At 46.3% G+C, this 21,651-nt stretch overlaps 1 protein-coding gene across 2 annotated transcripts in view; it reads right to left on the bottom strand.

Annotated features, from left to right (window-relative positions):
* The window catches only part of LOC142256720 (uncharacterized), a 32,518-nt gene that overhangs the window by 1,659 nt on the left and 9,208 nt on the right, over positions 1-21,651 (bottom strand). For both annotated transcript variants that reach the window (XM_075328575.1, XM_075328574.1), the window contains exon 2: positions 1-1,859. This exon is cut by the window's left edge and continues 1,659 nt beyond it. In XM_075328575.1, coding sequence (XP_075184690.1) covers positions 461-1,822 — 1,362 coding nt within the window. In that variant the 5' untranslated portion in view covers positions 1,823-1,859 and the 3' untranslated portion in view covers positions 1-460. The remainder of the gene's footprint in view (positions 1,860-21,651) is intronic.

Genomic DNA, 21,651 nt, shown 5'->3' with positions numbered 1-21,651 from the left:
AAAGGTAACTTTGTATTTTAATTTTACCACTTTCTTCTAAATGGGAGCTGATGCCACTACAAGTCATATACTGAAATGACAAACCTAAATTACATTTGTGGGATTATCGCCTAGGTCTCAAATACAGCATAAAGACATGATAAACTACAGATCGAGGAAGAGACTCTAAGACATAAATAATGAAGATTAGTCCTCAGTGAGTCGAGTCTTGACATGGCGCGACTCCTCCAGAAAGGTAAAACGATCTATGAACAATAGCGATCACACTTTGGTGCTTTGTAAAGATTCAGTCATCTTTTTCTATTACTATGCTTTCTCTTTGTCGTGTGTTGCATCACAATTTTGTCACACACATCAATGTCTGTTTTTTCATGACCCATTGGTCTGCTTGAAAAAAAATAAAATAAACATGTTGTACTAAATAGCGTTTAGTTCCGTAAAACGTATTACAGACTTCATGTTAGTTTCTTTTCTCTCCAGTATGGCTTTGCTGATGACGTGTAAGCTCACCAATATCTCGAAATCTGCGTTCACAAATTTGACATTGACAAGGTTTTCCACCAAAGTGAGTGTATTTATGACGTGTGAGATGGGATGTTCTTTTAAAGGCTTTACCACAGACCTTGCAGACATGAGGCTTTTGTTGGGAATGAGCAATGCTGTGCCTCTGAAGGTAGGAAAGATACTCAAATATTCTAAAACACACTGGACATTTATATACTTTTCTTGGGGCTGACGACTTTGAGACCCCAGTGAGTGGACTCTCACCTGTTGAATTACGCAAGCTTATAGACCTAGGTTCCTCTACAACCACAGTGTATGGCAGCCCTCTACTGTCAATAAGCAAAAATCTCCGTGTAGAGCTTTCTTCACTTGTGTTTTTTTCTTTGAAATTTGCTAGGCCTTCTTTCATTTCATCAGTTGATGAATGTCTACATCTATTTTTCTGCATGCTATTTTTTGTAGTCTTACATGTTACAGAACTGGTAAAATCACTGTAAGTTAGTTCACCACTTTCAGGGGAAATTTGCCTTCGTGGTACTTGGTGATGATGATTGAACATTTTCTGGCATACTTTGTGCACTGAGGATCTATCATCACTAATGTTTATCCTTTTACATTTGTCCACTGTATCACTATGATGTTGAACGTTATTGTGTAATATAGCCCGCTTTGTGGAGTTATTAAATGAAAATCCATGATGAACATGAGTATCCTGAGAGCAAATATCTTCTCTACCTTGGAAAAAAGCTTCTTTTTTTGGCCTTACACATTTAGTATTGCTGCAATGATTTGAAACTAGATTTCTTACTTCATTGTCATTAAGCATGCCATCTTGTCTATAAAGCATTGAGCTTCTTTCTTGCCTTTGTGAAATAAACGTATGGCCAACATCATCAACCAAAATAGGCAGTCTTTTATTTTCTACCTCAGAAGGCAACTTTGTTACCCTCTGAGACTCTGTACCAGAAGTTAGAAGTGCTACATGTTTCCTATAGCCCTTGGAATTGGGCATGATGTCAGCGAATTGGTCTGAGGACTTAAAGATGCTTGTTTTTCTTTGCCGGACACAAGATTTTACCATTTCACCTTGTTCAGGGGATTTGAAATAACAGTTTGCTATTTCATTGACATTTATAATAGCATCTTCTTCTTTAACAGATTCTTCACGTAAAAAAATATTGCTCGGATTCTTAAGAAGTCTTTCTGTAGGTATATGTTTGCTATGGTTTTCTTGAAGCATTTTTGAAACAAATATACCTTTTTGATTATTAATTATTTTGAAACCTTTTTTCTGCCATTTCCAAACCTCCGGATCCATTCAGTATTGTAAAATCAGATTACAGATTATAGGAAACCTACAGAAAAAGAAAATATTAGTAAGCAAAATCTTTATCTTGCACATTTAAAAAAACTTTCACCCATACCTAGTTTGTCAGTACGGTATTTATTTGCTAAAGTGTATCAAGCAGTAGATAACAAACAAACAATTAGCACATTTTGGGAACCCTGACCCTGTTTCCAGGCCACTAAGAAGAAGAAAAATAAAAAAGGTATTAGGGCAAACAGGAAACTATGAAGCAACATATTTAAATCCAAAAATGATAATATACCATTCCAAAAAAGAAAAGTGCCTAATAGATTTTCATAATATATCTCTTTATTATATAGCAAGCGCAAAATTCTAGAGACGGCAAATAAACACATTTAAAAATTCAGAATTTCTAGAGAACCTGTTTCCTAAATCTGACACTGGAATAAAGCACATATGACATTTAATATAACGAGCAAAGCCTTGTAATTGTAATCAATATATGAGCTAGGCATATACATTACCTTTAAAGTGATGGTAAGTAGTATTCATTAATCCCTTACCGATATGTGATGAAGGTCATGTGACGGCTCACATATTTTGATGCAGGCTTAGACGTCGAGCCAACATCTTTACCCGCACGTGATGGCTTATTTAATCAGCCATCATGTGCCTCTAACAGCCGCAGGTGGAGCAGCATGCCAACCGTGGCTCTTAAACTGTTAAATGCTGGTGCCAGTCTTTGACAGTGACATATAACACGTGCCAGCGGGGGAACACATCATTCCTCCTGTCCATCAGCATGCGTGTGACATGATCACCAAACACCGATGAGTTGTTATGACAGCTGGGGGTTTTCTGATAACCTCCATGCTTGGTATTTGGATTCTTCTTTATGGGTCTCGGAAAATGGCAAAAAAAGCAATTTTCTTAAAAAAAATAAATTAAAAACATATTTGATATGTGCATACCATGACATGTGACACCATCGTATGTGCATCGTCATGACCTGGAGAATTATATTGCTAGGTCAGTTTTAGCTTATAGTGAACAAGGTAAATAAAAAAAAAAGGGTGAAATTTCACGCTTTTTGCAATTCTACTGCACTTGCAATTTTTCTCATTTCCAGTACACTATATGGTAGAATAAATGGTGCCATTCAAAAGCACACTTCGTCCCACAAAAAACAAGCCATCATATACATTAAAAATTTATGGCTCGAGAAAGAAGAAGAGGAGGAAAAAGTGAAAAATGGCCTGGGTTAACATAGAGAAGTGCAGTGCACATGTACATATAATACATGAATAATGCAGTATCAAAAGAATATAAATGAGGTATGTAGTAATACTGCAATAAAGTGCCATGTGCATATATACCCAAGTTAATTGGCTGAAAGGAAAAAAATCATATGAGAACGAGGAACCCATGCGTATTTCCACAGGAGGTGGCTTCTTCAGGTACACCTGGAGGGTATCGGCATTCCCAGATGATGTTTTACCTGGGTGACCATGCACATGGCACTTTATTGCATATTGTCATTACTTACCTGTTGTATATTTTTGTGATACTGTAGACTGAGGCGTCGCGGGCAGGTTCCTCTCAACTCCCGTTCCAGTTTGTGCCCTGTAATGTTCGTGAGTATTGTGTTTTTATTATGTATGCCCCATTTCACAGGTAAAGTGCCATGGAATAAATGTTGCTATAATAATGATAAAATAATTATACTGCATTAATCATTTTCTGTACATGTGTACTGCACCTCTCTTCATCATTAGATAACATTTGACATCACTTTAGGGGTAATTTCAACTCATACCTAGCTCTTACATCAATTAAATATAGATAACCAATATGCCCATCATGTGGTATGGGTCATATCCCAGTAGCAGATATTGGCCTACATAATGTTTTCATTTGTCTTGTCTAGGTTTCTGCATTTGTTTTAGAATATAGATTTATTTTGTTAAAATTTTGCACGTGCAATCAATGTTTTGTATGTGTCTTTGGCCTTATATGAATTGCATATGTTTTACATGTATTTTAGTCAGCATTTCACCTATATTCAGGTGATGGTCACTCAGTTGGGATTTTTTTTGCATACAAGGAATAATAAATACACAGAAAACATGGAAATAGACGGTTTTTAAATGAATATATTGTACTAGATAGAATGCCATACATTTGGTAGCGCTATATATAATAGTGGGCCTTTCTACACCAAAGTTATATATTGTTTAGAGGTCCTGTTACCTTCCCTGACATACCTGAATTTGTGAATCAGTTTTTCCCTGATGGACAAAGCTTCACTTATGGCTTTGTATTATGCGATTCCTGTTATGCCTCATTAAGAATAAAATTGGAATCTGGATGTTACCATTTCCATTCCATTCCAAACACTACAACTACAGAGAGAATAGTGTGACACACCCAGCCAGCGACACGCACTTGTGAATTTATTGATAGCTTTTTAGGGGGAATAACAGAGAACACTGACACTTGTATAGTCATGTTATTTAATAAAATAGACACATGAGAAGAGGCGACACTATTAAGAGGTCACTACTTTATGTTTAATATCTATCTTGGAACTGTTGCTCAATATCAGATAGTTGGGGGTCCTACATGTGGCCAGAGGCGGACTGGGCTGTCTGGGGCCCACCAGGAGAATTGACTCCAGGGGCCCACCCTACAGCTAAATATAAACACCCATTAGCGTTATCCCCATTATTGTGTTGCTTTGACTGTATACACAGGCGGCTCCTGCACATCTATATTGTGCACCATATCTGGGATGTACAATTATAGTCGTTTGCAGTAATGGGGTCTATGGTGAAAACAAGTCATCACCGATCCACAGGGTAGGTTGCTGATAACTTATTGATCGGTGGAACCAGACCAGTGGAAACCGCAGCGATCGGAAGATTGGGGAACTTTTTGCAGCAGGTGGGGTGTGTGACCGCAGCTCCATTCATCCTCTGTGGGGTGGGATGTGTGACCACAGTTCCATTCATCCTCTGTGGGGTGGGGTGTGTAACAGCAGCTCCATTCATCCTCTGTGGAGCAGCCAGATAATAACAAGCGCAGCGCTCGCAGCCACTGAGGGAATGAAAGGATCAGGGGTCGAGTCGGACACGAGCTCCAGTGTAATGGGGGATAAAAGTTGCACGATCGGTGCAGGTCCCAGCAATCGGTCCACACAGATGAATAAGTTATCACTTATCTTTAGGCCACGTTCACACACTTTTTCTCTGATTTTACTGTTCCTGGTTTTGGCTTCAAATACTGAGGTAAAAAAAACTTACTGAATACTCAGTGTGTGCACGTGGCCTTAGTAAAGGTGATTACTTGTTTTCACTGGAGAATCTCTGTAAGTGCATATTTACTGCAGTATATATGCCACAGTACAGGGCAGGACAGGGAGGGGAGGGGTTAAATGTTTAAGTATTTAATTTCTACTGGAAATAATCTCCCCCTTATAGAGAGAAAAAGTGACCTCCATACACAACACAATCCACTATACCAAAACCAATAATACCATATATAAGGGTGAAATACCGCCACACCGCGACCAGACAACATATTACCACCACATAGTGACCAAATACAACCACATACAAGGGATAAATACTGCCACACAGTGATCAGACAACATATTACCACCAAACAGTGACCAAATACAGCCACATACAAGGGAGAAATACCACCACACCGTGACCAGACCACATATTACCACCAAACAGTGAACAAATACAGCCACATACAAGGGAAAAATACCACCACACCGTGACCAGACCACAAAGTGACCGAATAATACCACATACAAGGGAGAAATACCGTGACACTATGACCAGATAACATACTACCAACACATAGTGATCAAAAGCAACCACATACCAGAGAGTAATACCACCACATCATAATTAGACCACACAGTAACCGAATATTACCACATACAAGGGAGAAATACCGCAACACTATAACCACACCACATAATGACCGACTAGAACTACATACAAGAAAGTAATACCGCCACACCATAATCAGACCACATAGTGACCGAATACAACCACATACAAGGGAGAAATACCGTGACTGACTTACCAGTGATGTCTCTAGCTGACTTTATTCATCTTCGTTTTTTCTCTTCATCCGGCGCTGACCGTCATCACTTCTTTCTGCCATGACGCAACTCTGCAGAAAATAACAGTCACCTATAGCCGATCACTCCCGGAGCACATTCCTCACTATTTCCCCAATTTCTACACCACGTCAGACTCTTGTTCCCCCATTGGAGACAGTATCCTCAAAATTAACTTAGATTTCATCAGTAATAATGTCCCCTAATTTGCCCCTACAGTAATTATGTCCCACGTGCCACCATAAACCAATCATGTATGTCCCTCATTCTGGCCCCATATAGTAATTACGGTATGTCCCTCATCCTGGCCCCTTTTATTTAATAATGTCTGGGGAAACAAGTGGAATGAGAAGGGGTTGTTAATTCCTTCCTGCACAAAATATCACCCCACAATCCTGCTCTCCAAAATAGCCCCACAAAGTGCCCCTTTCCAAAATGTCCCCCCAAAAATTGCCCTTTCAATAATATCTCCCCCAACTACATCCCTGTATAAATCTCCCCCTCATACTATGCTGCCTTCCAAAATCTTTGATGCCTCATAATGTCCCCCATTGCCCTATAATGTTCCAATTTCTTTCATAACGTCCCCCACAGACCTATAATGCCCCAATTTGCTTCATAATGGCCCCCACTGCCCTATAATGCCCCCCACTGCCCTATTATGCCCCCCACTGCCCTATTATGCCCCCCACTGCCCTATTATGCCCCCCACTGCCCTATTGTGCCCCCCACTGCCCTATTGTGCCCCCCACTGCCCTATTGTGCCCCCCACTGCCCTATTGTGCCCCCCACTGCCCTATTGTGCCCCCCACTGCCCTATTGTGCCCCCCACTGCCCTATTGTGCCCCCCACTGCCCTATTGTGCCCCCCACTGCCCTATTGTGCCCCCCACTGCCCTATTGTGCCCCCCACTGCCCTATTGTGCCCCCCACTGCCCTATTGTGCCCCCCACTGCCCTATTATGCCCCCCACTGCCCTATTGTGCCCCCCACTGCCCTATTATGCCCCCCACTGCCCTATTATGCCCCCCACTGCCCTATTATGCCCCCCACTGCCCTATTATGCCCCCCACTGCCCTATTATGCCCCCCACTGCCCTATTATGCCCCCCACTGCCCTATTATGCCCCCCACTGCCCTATTATGCCCCCCACTGCCCTATTATGCCCCCCACTGCCTTATTATGCCCCCCACTGCCCTATTATGCCCCCCACTGCCCTATTATGCCCCCCACTGCCCTATTATGCCCCCCACTGACCCATAATATGCTCCATAAAGTCCCCCGCCGCTTCTTAATGCCACTTGTAAAATAACACTGCTCCTCCCCCACCCGCAGCCCCTCATATAAAAGTACATCTTCGGCTATTCTGGAGCGCTTACCTGTGCCTGCGCGTTCTCCTCTTCATTCCTGCAGCTGCGGCCCCGGTGATGATGATGTCGGTGCAGGACTGAGGCGCGCTCCTCTGCAGCCCTGGCGATGATGGTACGTTGCGGGGCTGAGCAGAGCTGCTCTCCCTCCTGTCATCGGCCGCACTGTACAAATGTATTACGCACCTGAAAGACGCGCATACATCTGAATACCGGCGCGGTCGGTGCAGGCCTGGGGACTCCCACAGTGCACCGCTAGGACCTTTGGTGAGTCACGGCACATGTGATGTCACTAAAGGTCCTGCAACTGCGAACACTTCAGTGATCGTACAGAACTTGTACGATCACTGAAGTTTACGATTGAAAGGCTGGGTGCCGGGGCCCACTCAGGCCTGTGCATGGGCGGGCGTACCCAGGATCAAAACTAGGTAGGGGCAAGCCATGGTCGTTCACGTTGTAAAATATTAGAACGGAAAAGGTGAATGAAACGAAAATTTTGAGAATTAAATGTAATTATAGCTCGATTAATGACTCCGCACCCCTCTCCACACACACACACACACACACACACACAAATACATCCCCCCATCACCCACTACACACACACAGACACACACACACAAAAATATACCATGCACACCCTCATTACCATCTCCCCATGCACACAATACAATGCACCCCCCCATCACCCCCTCCAAACACACACACACACACACACACACACACAATACAATGCACCCCCCCCCCATCACCCCCTACACACACAATGCACCCCCCATCACTCCCCACACACACAAAATACAATACATCCCCCACTACACACACACACACACACACAAATACAATGTACCCCCATCACCCCCTACACACACAATGCAGCCCCCCCATCACCCCCTACACACACAATGCACCCCCCATCACTCCCCACACACACACAATACAGTGCACCCTCCATTACCCCTCCCCCACATACAATACAATGCACCCTCCATTACCCCCTCCCCAGACATAATACATTGCACTCCACATCACCCCCTGCAGACACAAATTACACTACCCCATCACTACACACTCCTGCCTCCCCCCCCTTCCCTCGGAATACAGCACTCCCCCTCTGCCTGTTACAAAGCTGTGTCTCCTTCACAAATGTTCCTCGTTATGTGTCCTCAGCCCCTCCCCACACATCTCCATTAATTACACCTGTCTCTTCGGCTCCTCCATGGAGCGCTTACCGCTGCCAGATGAATCCAGTGTGGCGCCCGCAGCACTGTGATGACGTCAGCAATGTGCTGATCTCATCACGTTGTTGCACGTCGGGGGCGGGGCCTAGTCCCGGCGCGCTGTTCAAATGTATTTACGTCTGAAAGACGCAAATACATTTGAATAGGAAGAAGCTGCGGTCACCGGCACCGGCGCGCTCCTCTGCACTGTGTGCATGTCGGACACACAGCAGGGCCGGAACAGCACAGCGCGCTGCCTCCTGCTCCTGCTAGTGTGCCCGGCATGCACACACTGATGAGGAACGCGCCGGTGGCTGCAGATACAGGCAGGTGACTGGTAAGAAGACACCCCCCCCGCACATACCCCCGGGGCCCCTGCTCGCTCCCCTGGGCCCCCGCACCCCCCCCCCCCGGGCCCCGAACACACGCCCCCGCACCCCCCCCCTGGGGTCGCTGCACGCAGATGAGTCAGAGCCGCGCGGCACCGACAGTGACAGCAGGCAGAGCAGGGAGATCCCTCTCCCTGCTTGCCGCTGCAGAGGGAATGGGATTGTCACTAATCATATCGGCAATGTGCTGATATGATTAGTGAAATTACCGACCGGGGGGGGGGGGGCTCTCACACATATCCATAGGGGCCCAGGGGGGGTAGAGGGGCGGGGCCTAGGGGGCGTGGCCACCAATAGCAGGGACCCACCGGGGATTCTCCCGACCTCCTGGTGGGCCAGTCCGCCCCTGCATGTGGCACATACACATATACCGTAATCTGCTACCACCCATAATGATGACCTCATGTAACCAATGTAGAGGATCCCCCAGCTTTTTACACTGCTTTGTGGCTACTCCAGACCAGATCCTATGGAGTGATGCAGTACCCAGCTGCGATTACTGAGCAGTTTGTTACTATAGTTGTCACTTTGCTGTGGCCGCAGGTAATACCAACCTATCATTGGCAGCAACAAATCTTATACCCTCTTTTTCTTATATTGATGATATATCCATAGGGGAGTTTATCAACACAAAAGTAGTGGACAATCTTTTCAATCACTAGAACTACTCAGTGCAACAAAATCTAAGCTTATAAAAGGAATTAGCTTAAAAAACAAGAGTTTGAAAACTATACTTGCATTGGTATATAAAGGAAAGCTTTTACCAGCGACAAAGAGCATCATGTTAAGGCTATGTGCGCACAGTGCGTTTTTCGCGGCGTTTTTGCGCGCGTTTTTGGCCTCAAAACTGCAGGACTTTGCTTCCCCAGCAAAGTCTATGAGTTTTCATTTTTGCTGTCCGCACACATCTGTTTTTTTTCAGCTGCGTTTTTGTGGTGCCACAAAAACGCAGCATGTCAATTATTCCCGTGTTTTTCACTGCGCTTTTCATCCATTGAGTGCAATGGGATGTTGAAAGACGCAATGAGAAACGCAAATAGCTGCGTTTTGGTGCGTTTCTAAGACCAAAAACGCAGCTATAAACGCAGGAGGTGGGTAGTAAAGTGACGTGTACAGGAAGAGGATTCCTTCTGTCAGTAAATACAGAAGCGTGAATCCTCTCGGTACCGTCACCGTCGTTTCCACCTCCCGTCCTGTGCATGTATGCTGCCGTGCGGCGCCATGTACAGGCAGGAGGTGGAAGCGGCTGCGAAAACAAAAGTTAACAGTAGAAAAAAAAAAAAAAAAAAAAAAGTTATACTCACCTGTCTGCAGGGTCCCGGTGCCATGCCCGCTCCCATCTCCTCTCATGGTATCGCCACCCCCCGCTCCGGCTGTGTGCAGATGGCCGGGAAACCTCCGATGGATGCAGGACCTGGCGATGGATCACCTGATGCAGTCACCTGACGCATCAGGTGATCGTAAGTATCGCGGTGACGCCAGCGGCCGGCCGGCTTCACCTATCAGCGATCGGACGGGATCAGACTCCCGCCCCATCGCTGCAGGAGCTGCCGGTAATCAGCACATAAGTGAGTATTATTTTTTTTATTTTTTTTTGCACCGATGCATCAGCTGATTGTATAATCGGCTTTTATACAATCAGCTGATGTGTGATGGGATTCAGGCACTTGATCCTGACACATAATCTGATCGCTTTGCCTTCCAGCAAACCGATCAGATGATATTGGATCCGGATTGGACGGCGCGGGACCCTTGACCCAGGATTACTGCGGAGGGGGGGTTCTTTATTTCAATAAAGATGGAGTCACTAATTGTGTTTTTTATTTCTAATAAAAATATTTTTCTGTGTGTTGTGTTTTTTTTTTTTTATCTTTACTAGAAATTCATGGTGGCCATGTCTAATATTGGCATGACACCATGAATTTCGGGCTTAGGGCCAGCTATACAGCTAGCCCTAACCCCATTATTACACGGCGAGCCACCCGGCATCAGGGCAGCTGGAAGAGTTGGATACAGCGCCAGAAGATGGCGCTTCTGTGAAAGCGCCATTTTCTGGGGTGGCTGCGGGACTGCAATTCACAGCGGGGGTGCCCAGAAAGCATGGGCACCCTGCACTGTGGATTCCAAACCCCAGCTGCCTAGTTGTACCCGGCTGGACTCAAAAATTGGGCGAAGCTCACGTCATTTTTTTTTTTAAATTATTTCATGAAATTCATGAAATAATTTAAAAAAAAAGGGCTTCCCTATATTTTTGGTTCCCAGCCGGGTACAAATAGGCAGCTGGGGGTTGGGGGCAGCCCGTACCTGCCTGCTGTACCCGGCTAGCATACAAAAATATGGCAAAGCCCACGTCATTTTTTTTGTTTGGGGGGGCAAAGAAATCCTGCATACAGTCCTGGAAGGAGGATGCTGAGCCTTGTAGTTCGACAGCTGCTGTCTGCTCTCCTGCATACACTATTGGATGGACAATGCTGAGCCTTGTAGTTCTGCAGCTGCTGTCTGCTCTCCTGCATACACTATTGGATGGAGTATGCTGAGCCTTGTAGTTCTGCAGCTGTCTGCTCTTCTGCATACACTAGTGGAGAATGAAGAACACATTGAAGAAGGAAATGACATCAGACCTTTTTTTTTTTGTTCACTGATAAAAAACGCATAAGGACGCAGTGAGCAAAAACGCAGCAAAAAAACGCACCAACTCGCGGCAAAATGCGTGCGTTTTTTGCCGCGTTTTTTCGACGCAGGTGCGTTTGTGCGTTTTTAGCGGCCAAAAACGCACAAAAACGCAGCGTCAAAAAAAACGCAGTGTGCGCACATAGCCTAAGGCTGAACTCACACGAGCGTATGGCATCCGATGCGAGAGCATCGGATGCAATATGCTAATGTCCCCTGGCTCAGGCTATGCTGCGAGCATGAGCCGAGTGTCATGCGACTGTAACCCGATCTTGCGATCGGGTCACAGCTGTGAAGCTGAGTACGGGCGCTGCGGAGGAGAGGGAGGGGTTAATCCTCCCATCTCCTCCACTGTCAGCCTGTGTGTATATCGCACTGCACTGGGACAACATCCAAGTGCAGTTCGATGTATCTCTCGCATCCATTCACTTGAATGGGTGCGAGAGATACGGCGGTAGCAGCAAAACGCAGCATGCTGCCGCTTTTCTCGCATCCAGAATCTGGATGCGAGAAAAGCTGACCAACAGCTCAACCTCATTACCTAACATTGGTCAGAGTGCAATGCGAGAATTTCTCGCATTGCACTCGTCCGATTTTCACGCTTGTGTGAGCGTACCCTAATATAGTAGGTCTGACTTTACACCATTCTTGTGATCCTCTTGATTCGACAACTACAGCCTATCAGAGAAGCCTGCTACATAGGAGAATGCTGTTACTCTTTTACCGGTAGACCACCCACCTTTACTTCCAGTACCTTTTGTTCCCCATCCTTCCCACTGGGGAATCCACACTGCTACGTAATGGAGGCAGTATTGTCTCTGTCCTGTAAGTTAGCTATACAGTCATGGCCAAAAGTTTTGAGAATGCTACAAATATTAATTTTTACAAAGTCTACTGCTTAAGTTTTTCTAATGGCAATTTGCATATACTCCAGAATGTCATAAAGAGTGATCAGCTTAACAGCAATTACTTGCAAAGTCAATATTGGCTAAGAAAATGAATTTTAACCCCCAAAACACATTTTAACATCATTGCATTCCTGCCTTAAAAGGAGTAGCTAACATTGTTTTAGTGATTGTTCCATTAACACAGGTGTGGGTGTTGATGAGGACAGGGCTGGCGATCAGTCATGATTAAGTAAGAATGACACCACTGGACACTTTAAAAGGAAGGCTGGTGCTTGGTATCATTGTTTCTCTTCAGTTAACCATGGTTATCTCTAAAGAAACACGTGCAGCCATCATTGCTCTGCACAAAAATGGCCTAACAGGGAAGAGTATCGCAGCTACAAAGATTGCACCTCAGTCAACAATCTATCGCATCATCAAGAACTTCAAGGAGAGAGCTTCCATTGTTGCCAAAAAGGCTCCAGGGCGCCCAAGAAGGACCAGCAAACGCCAGGACCGTATCTTAAAACTGTTTCAGCTGCGGGATCGGACTACCAGCATTGCCGAGCTAGCTCAGCAATGGCAGTAGGCTGGTGTGAGTGCTTCTGCACGCACTGTGAGGCGGAGACTGTTGAGCAAGGCCTGGTTTCAAGGAGGGCAGCAAAGAAGCCACTTCTCTCCAGAAAAAACATCAGGGACCGACTGATAGTCTGCAAAAGGTATAGGGAGTGGACTGCTGAGGACTGGGGTAAAGTCATTTTCTCAGATGAATCCCCTTTTCGATTGTTTGGAACATCTGGAAAACAGCTTATGAGGAGAAGAAGAGGTGAGCGCTACCACCAGTCTTGTCTCATGCCAACTGTTAAGCATCCTGAAACGATTTATGTGTGGGGTTGCTTCTCAGCCAAGGGAAATCGCACCACTCACAGTCTGGCCTAAAAACACCGCCATGAATAAAGAATGGTACCAGAATGTCCTCCAAGAGCAACTTCTCCCCACTGTCCAAGAGAAGTTTGGCACCCAACAATGCCTTTTCCAGCATGATGGAGCACCTTGCCATAAAGCAAAGGTGATCACTAAATGGTTCATGGAACAAAACATAGAGATTTTGGGTCCATGGCCTGGAAACTCCCCAGATCTTAATCCCATTGAGAACTTGTGGACAATCATCAAGAGACGGGTGGACAAACAAAATGCAAGAATGGACAGCTATCAGTCAGGATTTGATCCAGAAGTTGATTGAGAGCATGCCAGGGAGAATTGCAGAGGTCCTAAAGAAGAAGGGTCAACACGGCAAATATTGACTTGCTGCATTAACTCATTCTGTCAATATAACCTTTTGGTACTCATAATATGATTGCAATTATATTTCTGTATGTGATGTAAACATCAGAGAAACACAATTAAAAATCAGAGGGCAACAAATCATGTGAAAATATAATTTTGGTGTCATTCTCAAAACTTTTGGCCATGACTGTACATCTCAACTGGATTTTTTTGTATTTGAACTGGTACAGAAATTATGTGGCATACACTCAACTGGATGAAGGGAACATGTGTATCATTATTACCAATGGCATAACTTTAGAAAGGATGGGCATAGAAAAAAAATAAAAGTGATCAAATGTGCATTTACGATTGTTCTTTATTGAACTAAAAGAGTGAGGTGAAAATAAGCGGTATTTATCCAAAAATATATAACGCAATAGGGTCAAATTGGTACAACCAGAGAACAGGTAAACACCAACACACAATATAACCTCGACAGAAAGCATACAAAATTTGCAATAATATAATGAATACATGCTATAAAAAAGTATAACATGTATCCTTAATCTTTTTGTCCTCTGTCTCATATATAGTCAATATGCATTATTTTATCTTTTTATACAGTACAGAGCCAGGCACCTACACTTACATTTACATCTAATAGCAGTGGATTCCGCATAAATTGTGTTTAAACAGCTATTGGTAAGCTTAAAACTTAATTATACTTTTTTATAGCATGCCACAATAGTTTATTTTGCAGTTCGTGAGATATGTCTTCAATCCTCCATAGAGCAATTTTTGCCATTGCTGTCCAATAATCTGCTTAACGGTGGCTCCATGTGAACTTTCACCCAAACTATTCCCATAATAGGGTAAGAGTCATTTTGCGTATTTTCATATGACATCATAACTAGTTATCCATCAGTATATTGGACAGCTATTTTCATTTCTTTGATCCTCTACCCCTAGTTATATGGGATTTATGACTAAACACTTTCCTCTTTAATTTATATCTTACTTAATGGAATGTGTGTTCCTTCATAGGGTAAGAGTTGTTCTTCGTATTTTCATATGACATCACTAGCTGTTCTCAGCCAGCTAACGCTCGGCTCAAGGGTATACAGCTCACCCAAAGGTATACAGCTGTCCTCCCCCCTAAAGGGTATACAGCTCTCCTTCCCCCCAAGGGTATACAACTCCCCTCCCCTCAAGGGTATACAGCTGTCCTTCCCCTCAGGGTATACAGGTTTCCTCCCCCAAGGGTATACAGGTTTCCTCCCCCAAGGGTATACAGCACTCCTCCCCAAAGGTATACAGCTCTCCTCCCCAAGGGTATACAGCTCCCCCAGAAGGTATACAGCTCGCATCCTTAAGGGTATACAGGTTCCCTCCCCTAAGGGTATACAGCACTCCTCTTCAAGGGTATACAGCTCTTCTTCCCAAGGGTATACAGCTCCCCTAAAAGGTATACAGCACGCATCCTCAAGGGTATACAGCTCTCCTTCCCCCAAGGGTATACAGCTCACCTCCCTGGTTTATAGGTCCCCCCAAAAAGGTATACAACTCCCCCTCCCCCCAAGGGTATACAGTTCTTGTCCCCAAGGGTATACAGCTCTCCCCCCAAAGCCTATACAGCTCACCTCCCTGGTATATAGCTCCCCCAAAAGGTATACAGCTCTCGTCCTCAAGGGTATACAACTCGCCTCCCCCCAAGGGTATACAGCTCACCCAGAAGGTATACAGCTCGCATCCTTAAGGGTATACAGGTTCCCTCCCCTAAGGGTATACAGCACTCCTCCTCAAGGGTATACAGCTCTTCTTCCCAAGGGTATACAGCTCCCCTAAAAGGTATACAGCACGCATCCTCAAGGGTATACAGCTCTCCTTCCCCCAAGGGTATACAGCTCACCTCCCTGGTTTATAGGTCCCCCCAAAAAGGTATACAACTCCCCCTCCCCCCAAGGGTATACAGTTCTTGTCCCCAAGGGTATACAGCTCTCCCCCCAAAGCCTATACAGCTCACCTCCCTGGTATATAGCTCCCCCAAAAGGTATACAGCTCTCGTCCTCAAGGGTATACAACTCGCCTCCCCCCAAGGGTATACAGCTCACCTCCCTGGTATATAGCTCCCCCCAAAAGATATCCAGCTGTCCTCCCCCCCCCCCCACAGGGTATACAGCTTTCCCTTTGAGGCTATACAGCTCCCCTCCCCCCAAGGGTATACAGCTCTCTTCCCCCTAAGAGTATACAGCTCACCTCCCTAGTATACAGCTCTCCCAAGGGTATACAGTTCTCCTCAGAGTGTGCAATGTACACAACAGGATCTGTCTTTGTGCTTACAGGACCTGTGATGTTGTCACATGGAGGGGAAGAGTCAGGGGGTCACATGATCAGCTCCTCAGTGTATGCAGGACTTTGCTGTGCTGGTTGTCATGGTGCTGGATGAAGTGAAGTTTGTGTGGTGTCAGGAGGGATTTACAGTGTGGATGTAGCAGAGCTGTGTGTGTAATGTGGGGGGCAGAGCCGCGTGTGGTAATGGCCGGGGGGTGGAGCTGCATGTGGTAAGGGGCGGGAATAGCAAGACAGCTATTGTTTTTTTATTTCTGTGATCCTCCACTCCTAGTTATTCATAATTCATAATTATGAATTCATAATTACCAGGGCTGTAGAGTCTGTAAGCCAAACCTGCGACTCAGGCTCCTCAATTTCCCTTGCAACGACTCCAACTCCCACATATATTGCTTATATTTAAGTGAAAAATATATTTTAGTACAATGTGAACATCAGACATTTAATCCTTTTTATGTTACAATAATCAAGATATTTAGATAGAAGATAAATATATTTATCGGAATACAACTTTAGAATACAAAAAACTGTAATAAATTTGAAATACGCAATACACTATGAAATTATATATCTATAATTACCTTATTCTAATTATAATTAGACAATATAATTGTATAATTGCCTGCATCTGCCTTATTCTGCCCCCTGCACACATTGCCCGCTCGGCCACGCCCCCCGCACACATTGGGCACCTATAAACCTCCCCCCAGGACTACTCCTCCTATTATACTCCTCTCTCTCCCCCCAGGACTACTCCTCCTATTATACTCCTCTCTCTCTCCCCCCAGGACTACTCCTCCTATTATACTCCTCTCTCTCTCCCCCCAGGACTACTCCTCCTATTATACTCCTCTCTCTCTCCCCCCAGGACTACTCCTCCTATTATACTCCTCTCTCTCTCCCCCCAGGACTACTCCTCCTATTATACTCCTCTCTCTCTCCCCCCAGGACTACTCCTCCTATTATACTCCTCTCTCTCTCCCCCCAGGACTACTCCTCCTATTATACTCCTCTCTCTCTCCCCCCAGGACTACTCCTCCTATTATACTCCTCTCTCTCTCCCCCCAGGACTACTCCTCCTATTATACTCCTCTCTCTCTCCCCCCAGGACTACTCCTCCTATTATACTCCTCTCTCTCTCCCCCCAGGACTACTCCTCCTATTATACTCCTCTCTCTCTCCCCCCAGGACTACTCCTCCTATTATACTCCTCTCTCTCTCCCCCCAGGACTACTCCTCCTATTATACTCCTCTCTCTCTCCCCCCAGGACTACTCCTCCTATTATACTCCTCTCTCTCTCCCCCCAGGACTACTCCTCCTATTATACTCCTCTCTCTCTCCCCCCAGGACTACTCCTCCTATTATACTCCTCTCTCTCTCCCCCCAGGACTACTCCTCCTATTATACTCCTCTCTCTCTCCCCCCAGGACTACTCCTCCTATTATACTCCTCTCTCTCTCCCCCCAGGACTACTCCTCCTATTATACTCCTCTCTCTCTCCCCCCAGGACTACTCCTCCTATTATACTCCTCTCTCTCTCCCCCCAGGACTACTCCTCCTATTATACTCCTCTCTCTCTCCCCCCAGGACTACTCCTCCTATTATACTCCTCTCTCTCTCCCCCCAGGACTACTCCTCCTATTATACTCCTCTCTCTCTCCCCCCAGGACTACTCCTCCTATTATACTCCTCTCTCTCTCCCCCCAGGACTACTCCTCCTATTATACTCCTCTCTCTCTCCCCCCAGGACTACTCCTCCTATTATACTCCTCTCTCTCTCCCCCCAGGACTACTCCTCCTATTATACTCCTCTCTCTCTCCCCCCAGGACTACTCCTCCTATTATACTCCTCTCTCTCTCCCCCCAGGACTACTCCTCCTATTATACTCCTCTCTCTCTCCCCCCAGGACTACTCCTCCTATTATACTCCTCTCTCTCTCCCCCCAGGACTACTCCTCCTATTATACTCCTCTCTCTCTCCCCCCAGGACTACTCCTCCTATTATACTCCTCTCTCTCTCCCCCCAGGACTACTCCTCCTATTATACTCCTCTCTCTCTCCCCCCAGGACTACTCCTCCTATTATACTCCTCTCTCTCTCCCCCCAGGACTACTCCTCCTATTATACTCCTCTCTCTCTCCCCCCAGGACTACTCCTCCTATTATACTCCTCTCTCTCTCCCCCCAGGACTACTCCTCCTATTATACTCCTCTCTCTCTCCCCCCAGGACTACTCCTCCTATTATACTCCTCTCTCTCTCCCCCCAGGACTACTCCTCCTATTATACTCCTCTCTCTCTCCCCCCAGGACTACTCCTCCTATTATACTCCTCTCTCTCTCCCCCCAGGACTACTCCTCCTATTATACTCCTCTCTCTCTCCCCCCAGGACTACTCCTCCTATTATACTCCTCTCTCTCTCCCCCCAGGACTACTCCTCCTATTATACTCCTCTCTCTCTCCCCCCAGGACTACTCCTCCTATTATACTCCTCTCTCTCTCCCCCCAGGACTACTCCTCCTATTATACTCCTCTCTCTCTCCCCCCAGGACTACTCCTCCTATTATACTCCTCTCTCTCTCCCCCCAGGACTACTCCTCCTATTATACTCCTCTCTCTCTCCCCCCAGGACTACTCCTCCTATTATACTCCTCTCTCTCTCCCCCCAGGACTACTCCTCCTATTATACTCCTCTCTCTCTCCCCCCAGGACTACTCCTCCTATTATACTCCTCTCTCTCTCCCCCCAGGACTACTCCTCCTATTATACTCCTCTCTCTCTCCCCCCAGGACTACTCCTCCTATTATACTCCTCTCTCTCTCCCCCCAGGACTACTCCTCCTATTATACTCCTCTCTCTCTCCCCCCAGGACTACTCCTCCTATTATACTCCTCTCTCTCTCCCCCCAGGACTACTCCTCCTATTATACTCCTCTCTCTCTCCCCCCAGGACTACTCCTCCTATTATACTCCTCTCTCTCTCCCCCCAGGACTACTCCTCCTATTATACTCCTCTCTCTCTCCCCCCAGGACTACTCCTCCTATTATACTCCTCTCTCTCTCCCCCCAGGACTACTCCTCCTATTATACTCCTCTCTCTCTCCCCCCAGGACTACTCCTCCTATTATACTCCTCTCTCTCCCCCCAGGACTACTCCTCCTATTATACTCCTCTCTCTCTCCCCCCAGGACTACTCCTCCTATTATACTCCTCTCTCTCTCCCCCCAGGACTACTCCTCCTATTATACTCCTCTCTCTCTCCCCCCAGGACTACTCCTCCTATTATACTCCTCTCTCTCTCCCCCCAGGACTACTCCTCCTATTATACTCCTCTCTCTCTCCCCCCAGGACTACTCCTCCTATTATACTCCTCTCTCTCTCCCCCCAGGACTACTCCTCCTATTATACTCCTCTCTCTCTCCCCCCAGGACTACTCCTCCTATTATACTCCTCTCTCTCTCCCCCCAGGACTACTCCTCCTATTATACTCCTCTCTCTCTCCCCCCAGGACTACTCCTCCTATTATACTCCTCTCTCTCTCCCCCCAGGACTACTCCTCCTATTATACTCCTCTCTCTCTCCCCCCAGGACTACTCCTCCTATTATACTCCTCTCTCTCTCCCCCCAGGACTACTCCTCCTATTATGCTCCTCTCTCTCTCCCCCGAGGACTACTCCTCCTATTATGCTCCTCTCTCTCCCCCCAGGACTACTCCTCCTATTATACTCCTCTCTCTCTCCCCCCAGGACTACTCCTCCTATTATACTCCTCTCTCACCAGGACTACTCCTCCTATTATACTCCTATTATAGTCCTCTCTGAGGGGTGCGCAGCATGGGGGATGGAGCATGATGGGGGTGCGCAGCATGGAGGATGGAGCACGATGGGGGTGCGCAGTATGGAGGATGAAGCACGATGGGGGTGCGCAGTATGGGGGATGGAGTACGATGGGGGTGCACACCTCTCCACAAAACACACACACACTGGGAACCATAAACACCGCCCTACACAGACACCCACACACGCAGACAATGCCGCAAACACACACAAACACCCAACACACAAACCGCGACATACACAAATATGCGCACACACCGCGCAACACACACACACGCAAACCGCGCAAGACACACAGTACCACACACACACACACTGCAGACACAGCGCTTCACAAACAACGCAACACACACAACGCAACACACAAACAACACCGCTCTCACACACCCCCACACAACACCCATAACATTTACAGTGCCCTACACAAACATTTGGCAACTACACACAACAACATCGAATATTATATAACAAAAATCATACATTAACTACACAAATTCTAGAATACCCGATGCATCAGAATTGGGCCACCATCTAGTGTAATATACACAATGAAGGGAATTTTGTTTACTTACCGTAAATTCCTTTTCTTCTAGCTCCAATTGGGAGACCCAGACAATTGGGTGTATAGCTACTGCCTCCGGAGGCCACACAAAGTATTACACTTAAAAGTGTAAAGCCCCTCCCCTTCTGCCTATACACCCCCCGTGGGATCACGGGCTCCTCAGTTTTAGTGCAAAAGCAAGAAGGAGGAAAGCCAATAACTGGTTTAAAAACAAATTCGATCCGAAGAAACATCAGAGAACTGAAACCATTCAACATGAACAACATGTGTACCCGAAAAAACAAAAATCCCTAAGAAAACAGGGTGGCTGCTGGGTCTCCCAATTGGAGCTAGAAGAAAAGGAATTTACGGTAAGTAAACAAAATTCCCTTCTTCTTTGTCGCTCCTAATTGGGAGACCCAGACAATTGGGACGTCCAAAAGCAGTCCCTGGGTGGGTAAAATAACACCTCGTGATAGGGCCGTAAAACAGCCCTTTCCTACAGGTGGGCAACCGCCGCCTGAAGGACTTGTCTACCTAGGCTGGCGTCCGCCGAAGCGTAGGTATGCACCTGATAATGCTTGGTAAAAGTGTGCAGACTCGACCAGGTAGCCGCCTGACACACCTGCTGAGCCGTAGCCTGGTGCCGTAATGCCCAGGACGCACCCACGGCTCTGGTAGAATGGGCCTTCAGCCCTGAGGGAACCGGAATCCCAGCAGAACGGTAGGCTTCAAGAATTGGTTCCTTGATCCACCGAGCCAGGGTGGATTTGGAAGCTTGCGACCCTTTACGCTGACCAGCGACAAGGACAAAGTGCATCCGAGCGGCGCAGAGGCGCCGTGCGGGAAATGTAGATTCTGAGTGCTCTCACCAGATCCAACAAATGCAAATCCTTTTCACATTGATGAATTGGATGAGGACACAAAGAAGGTAAGGAGATATCCTGATTGAGATGAAAGGGGGATACCACCTTAGGGAGAAACTCCGGAATCGGGCGCAGAACCACCTTGTCCTGGTGAAACACCAGGAAGGGAGATTTGCATGACAGCGCTGCTAGCTCGGACACTCTCCGAAGAGACGTGACCGCTACTAGAAAGGCCACTTTCTGTGAAAGGCGAGAAAGGGAAACATCCCTCATAGGCTCGAAAGGCGGCTTCTGGAGAGCAATTAGAAC

Source organism: Anomaloglossus baeobatrachus, chromosome 11, assembly GCF_048569485.1.
Source record: "Anomaloglossus baeobatrachus isolate aAnoBae1 chromosome 11, aAnoBae1.hap1, whole genome shotgun sequence".
In the NCBI taxonomy this organism is placed as follows: Eukaryota; Metazoa; Chordata; class Amphibia; order Anura; family Aromobatidae; genus Anomaloglossus; species Anomaloglossus baeobatrachus.
This window is presented reverse-complemented; position numbering and strand designations above follow the sequence as displayed.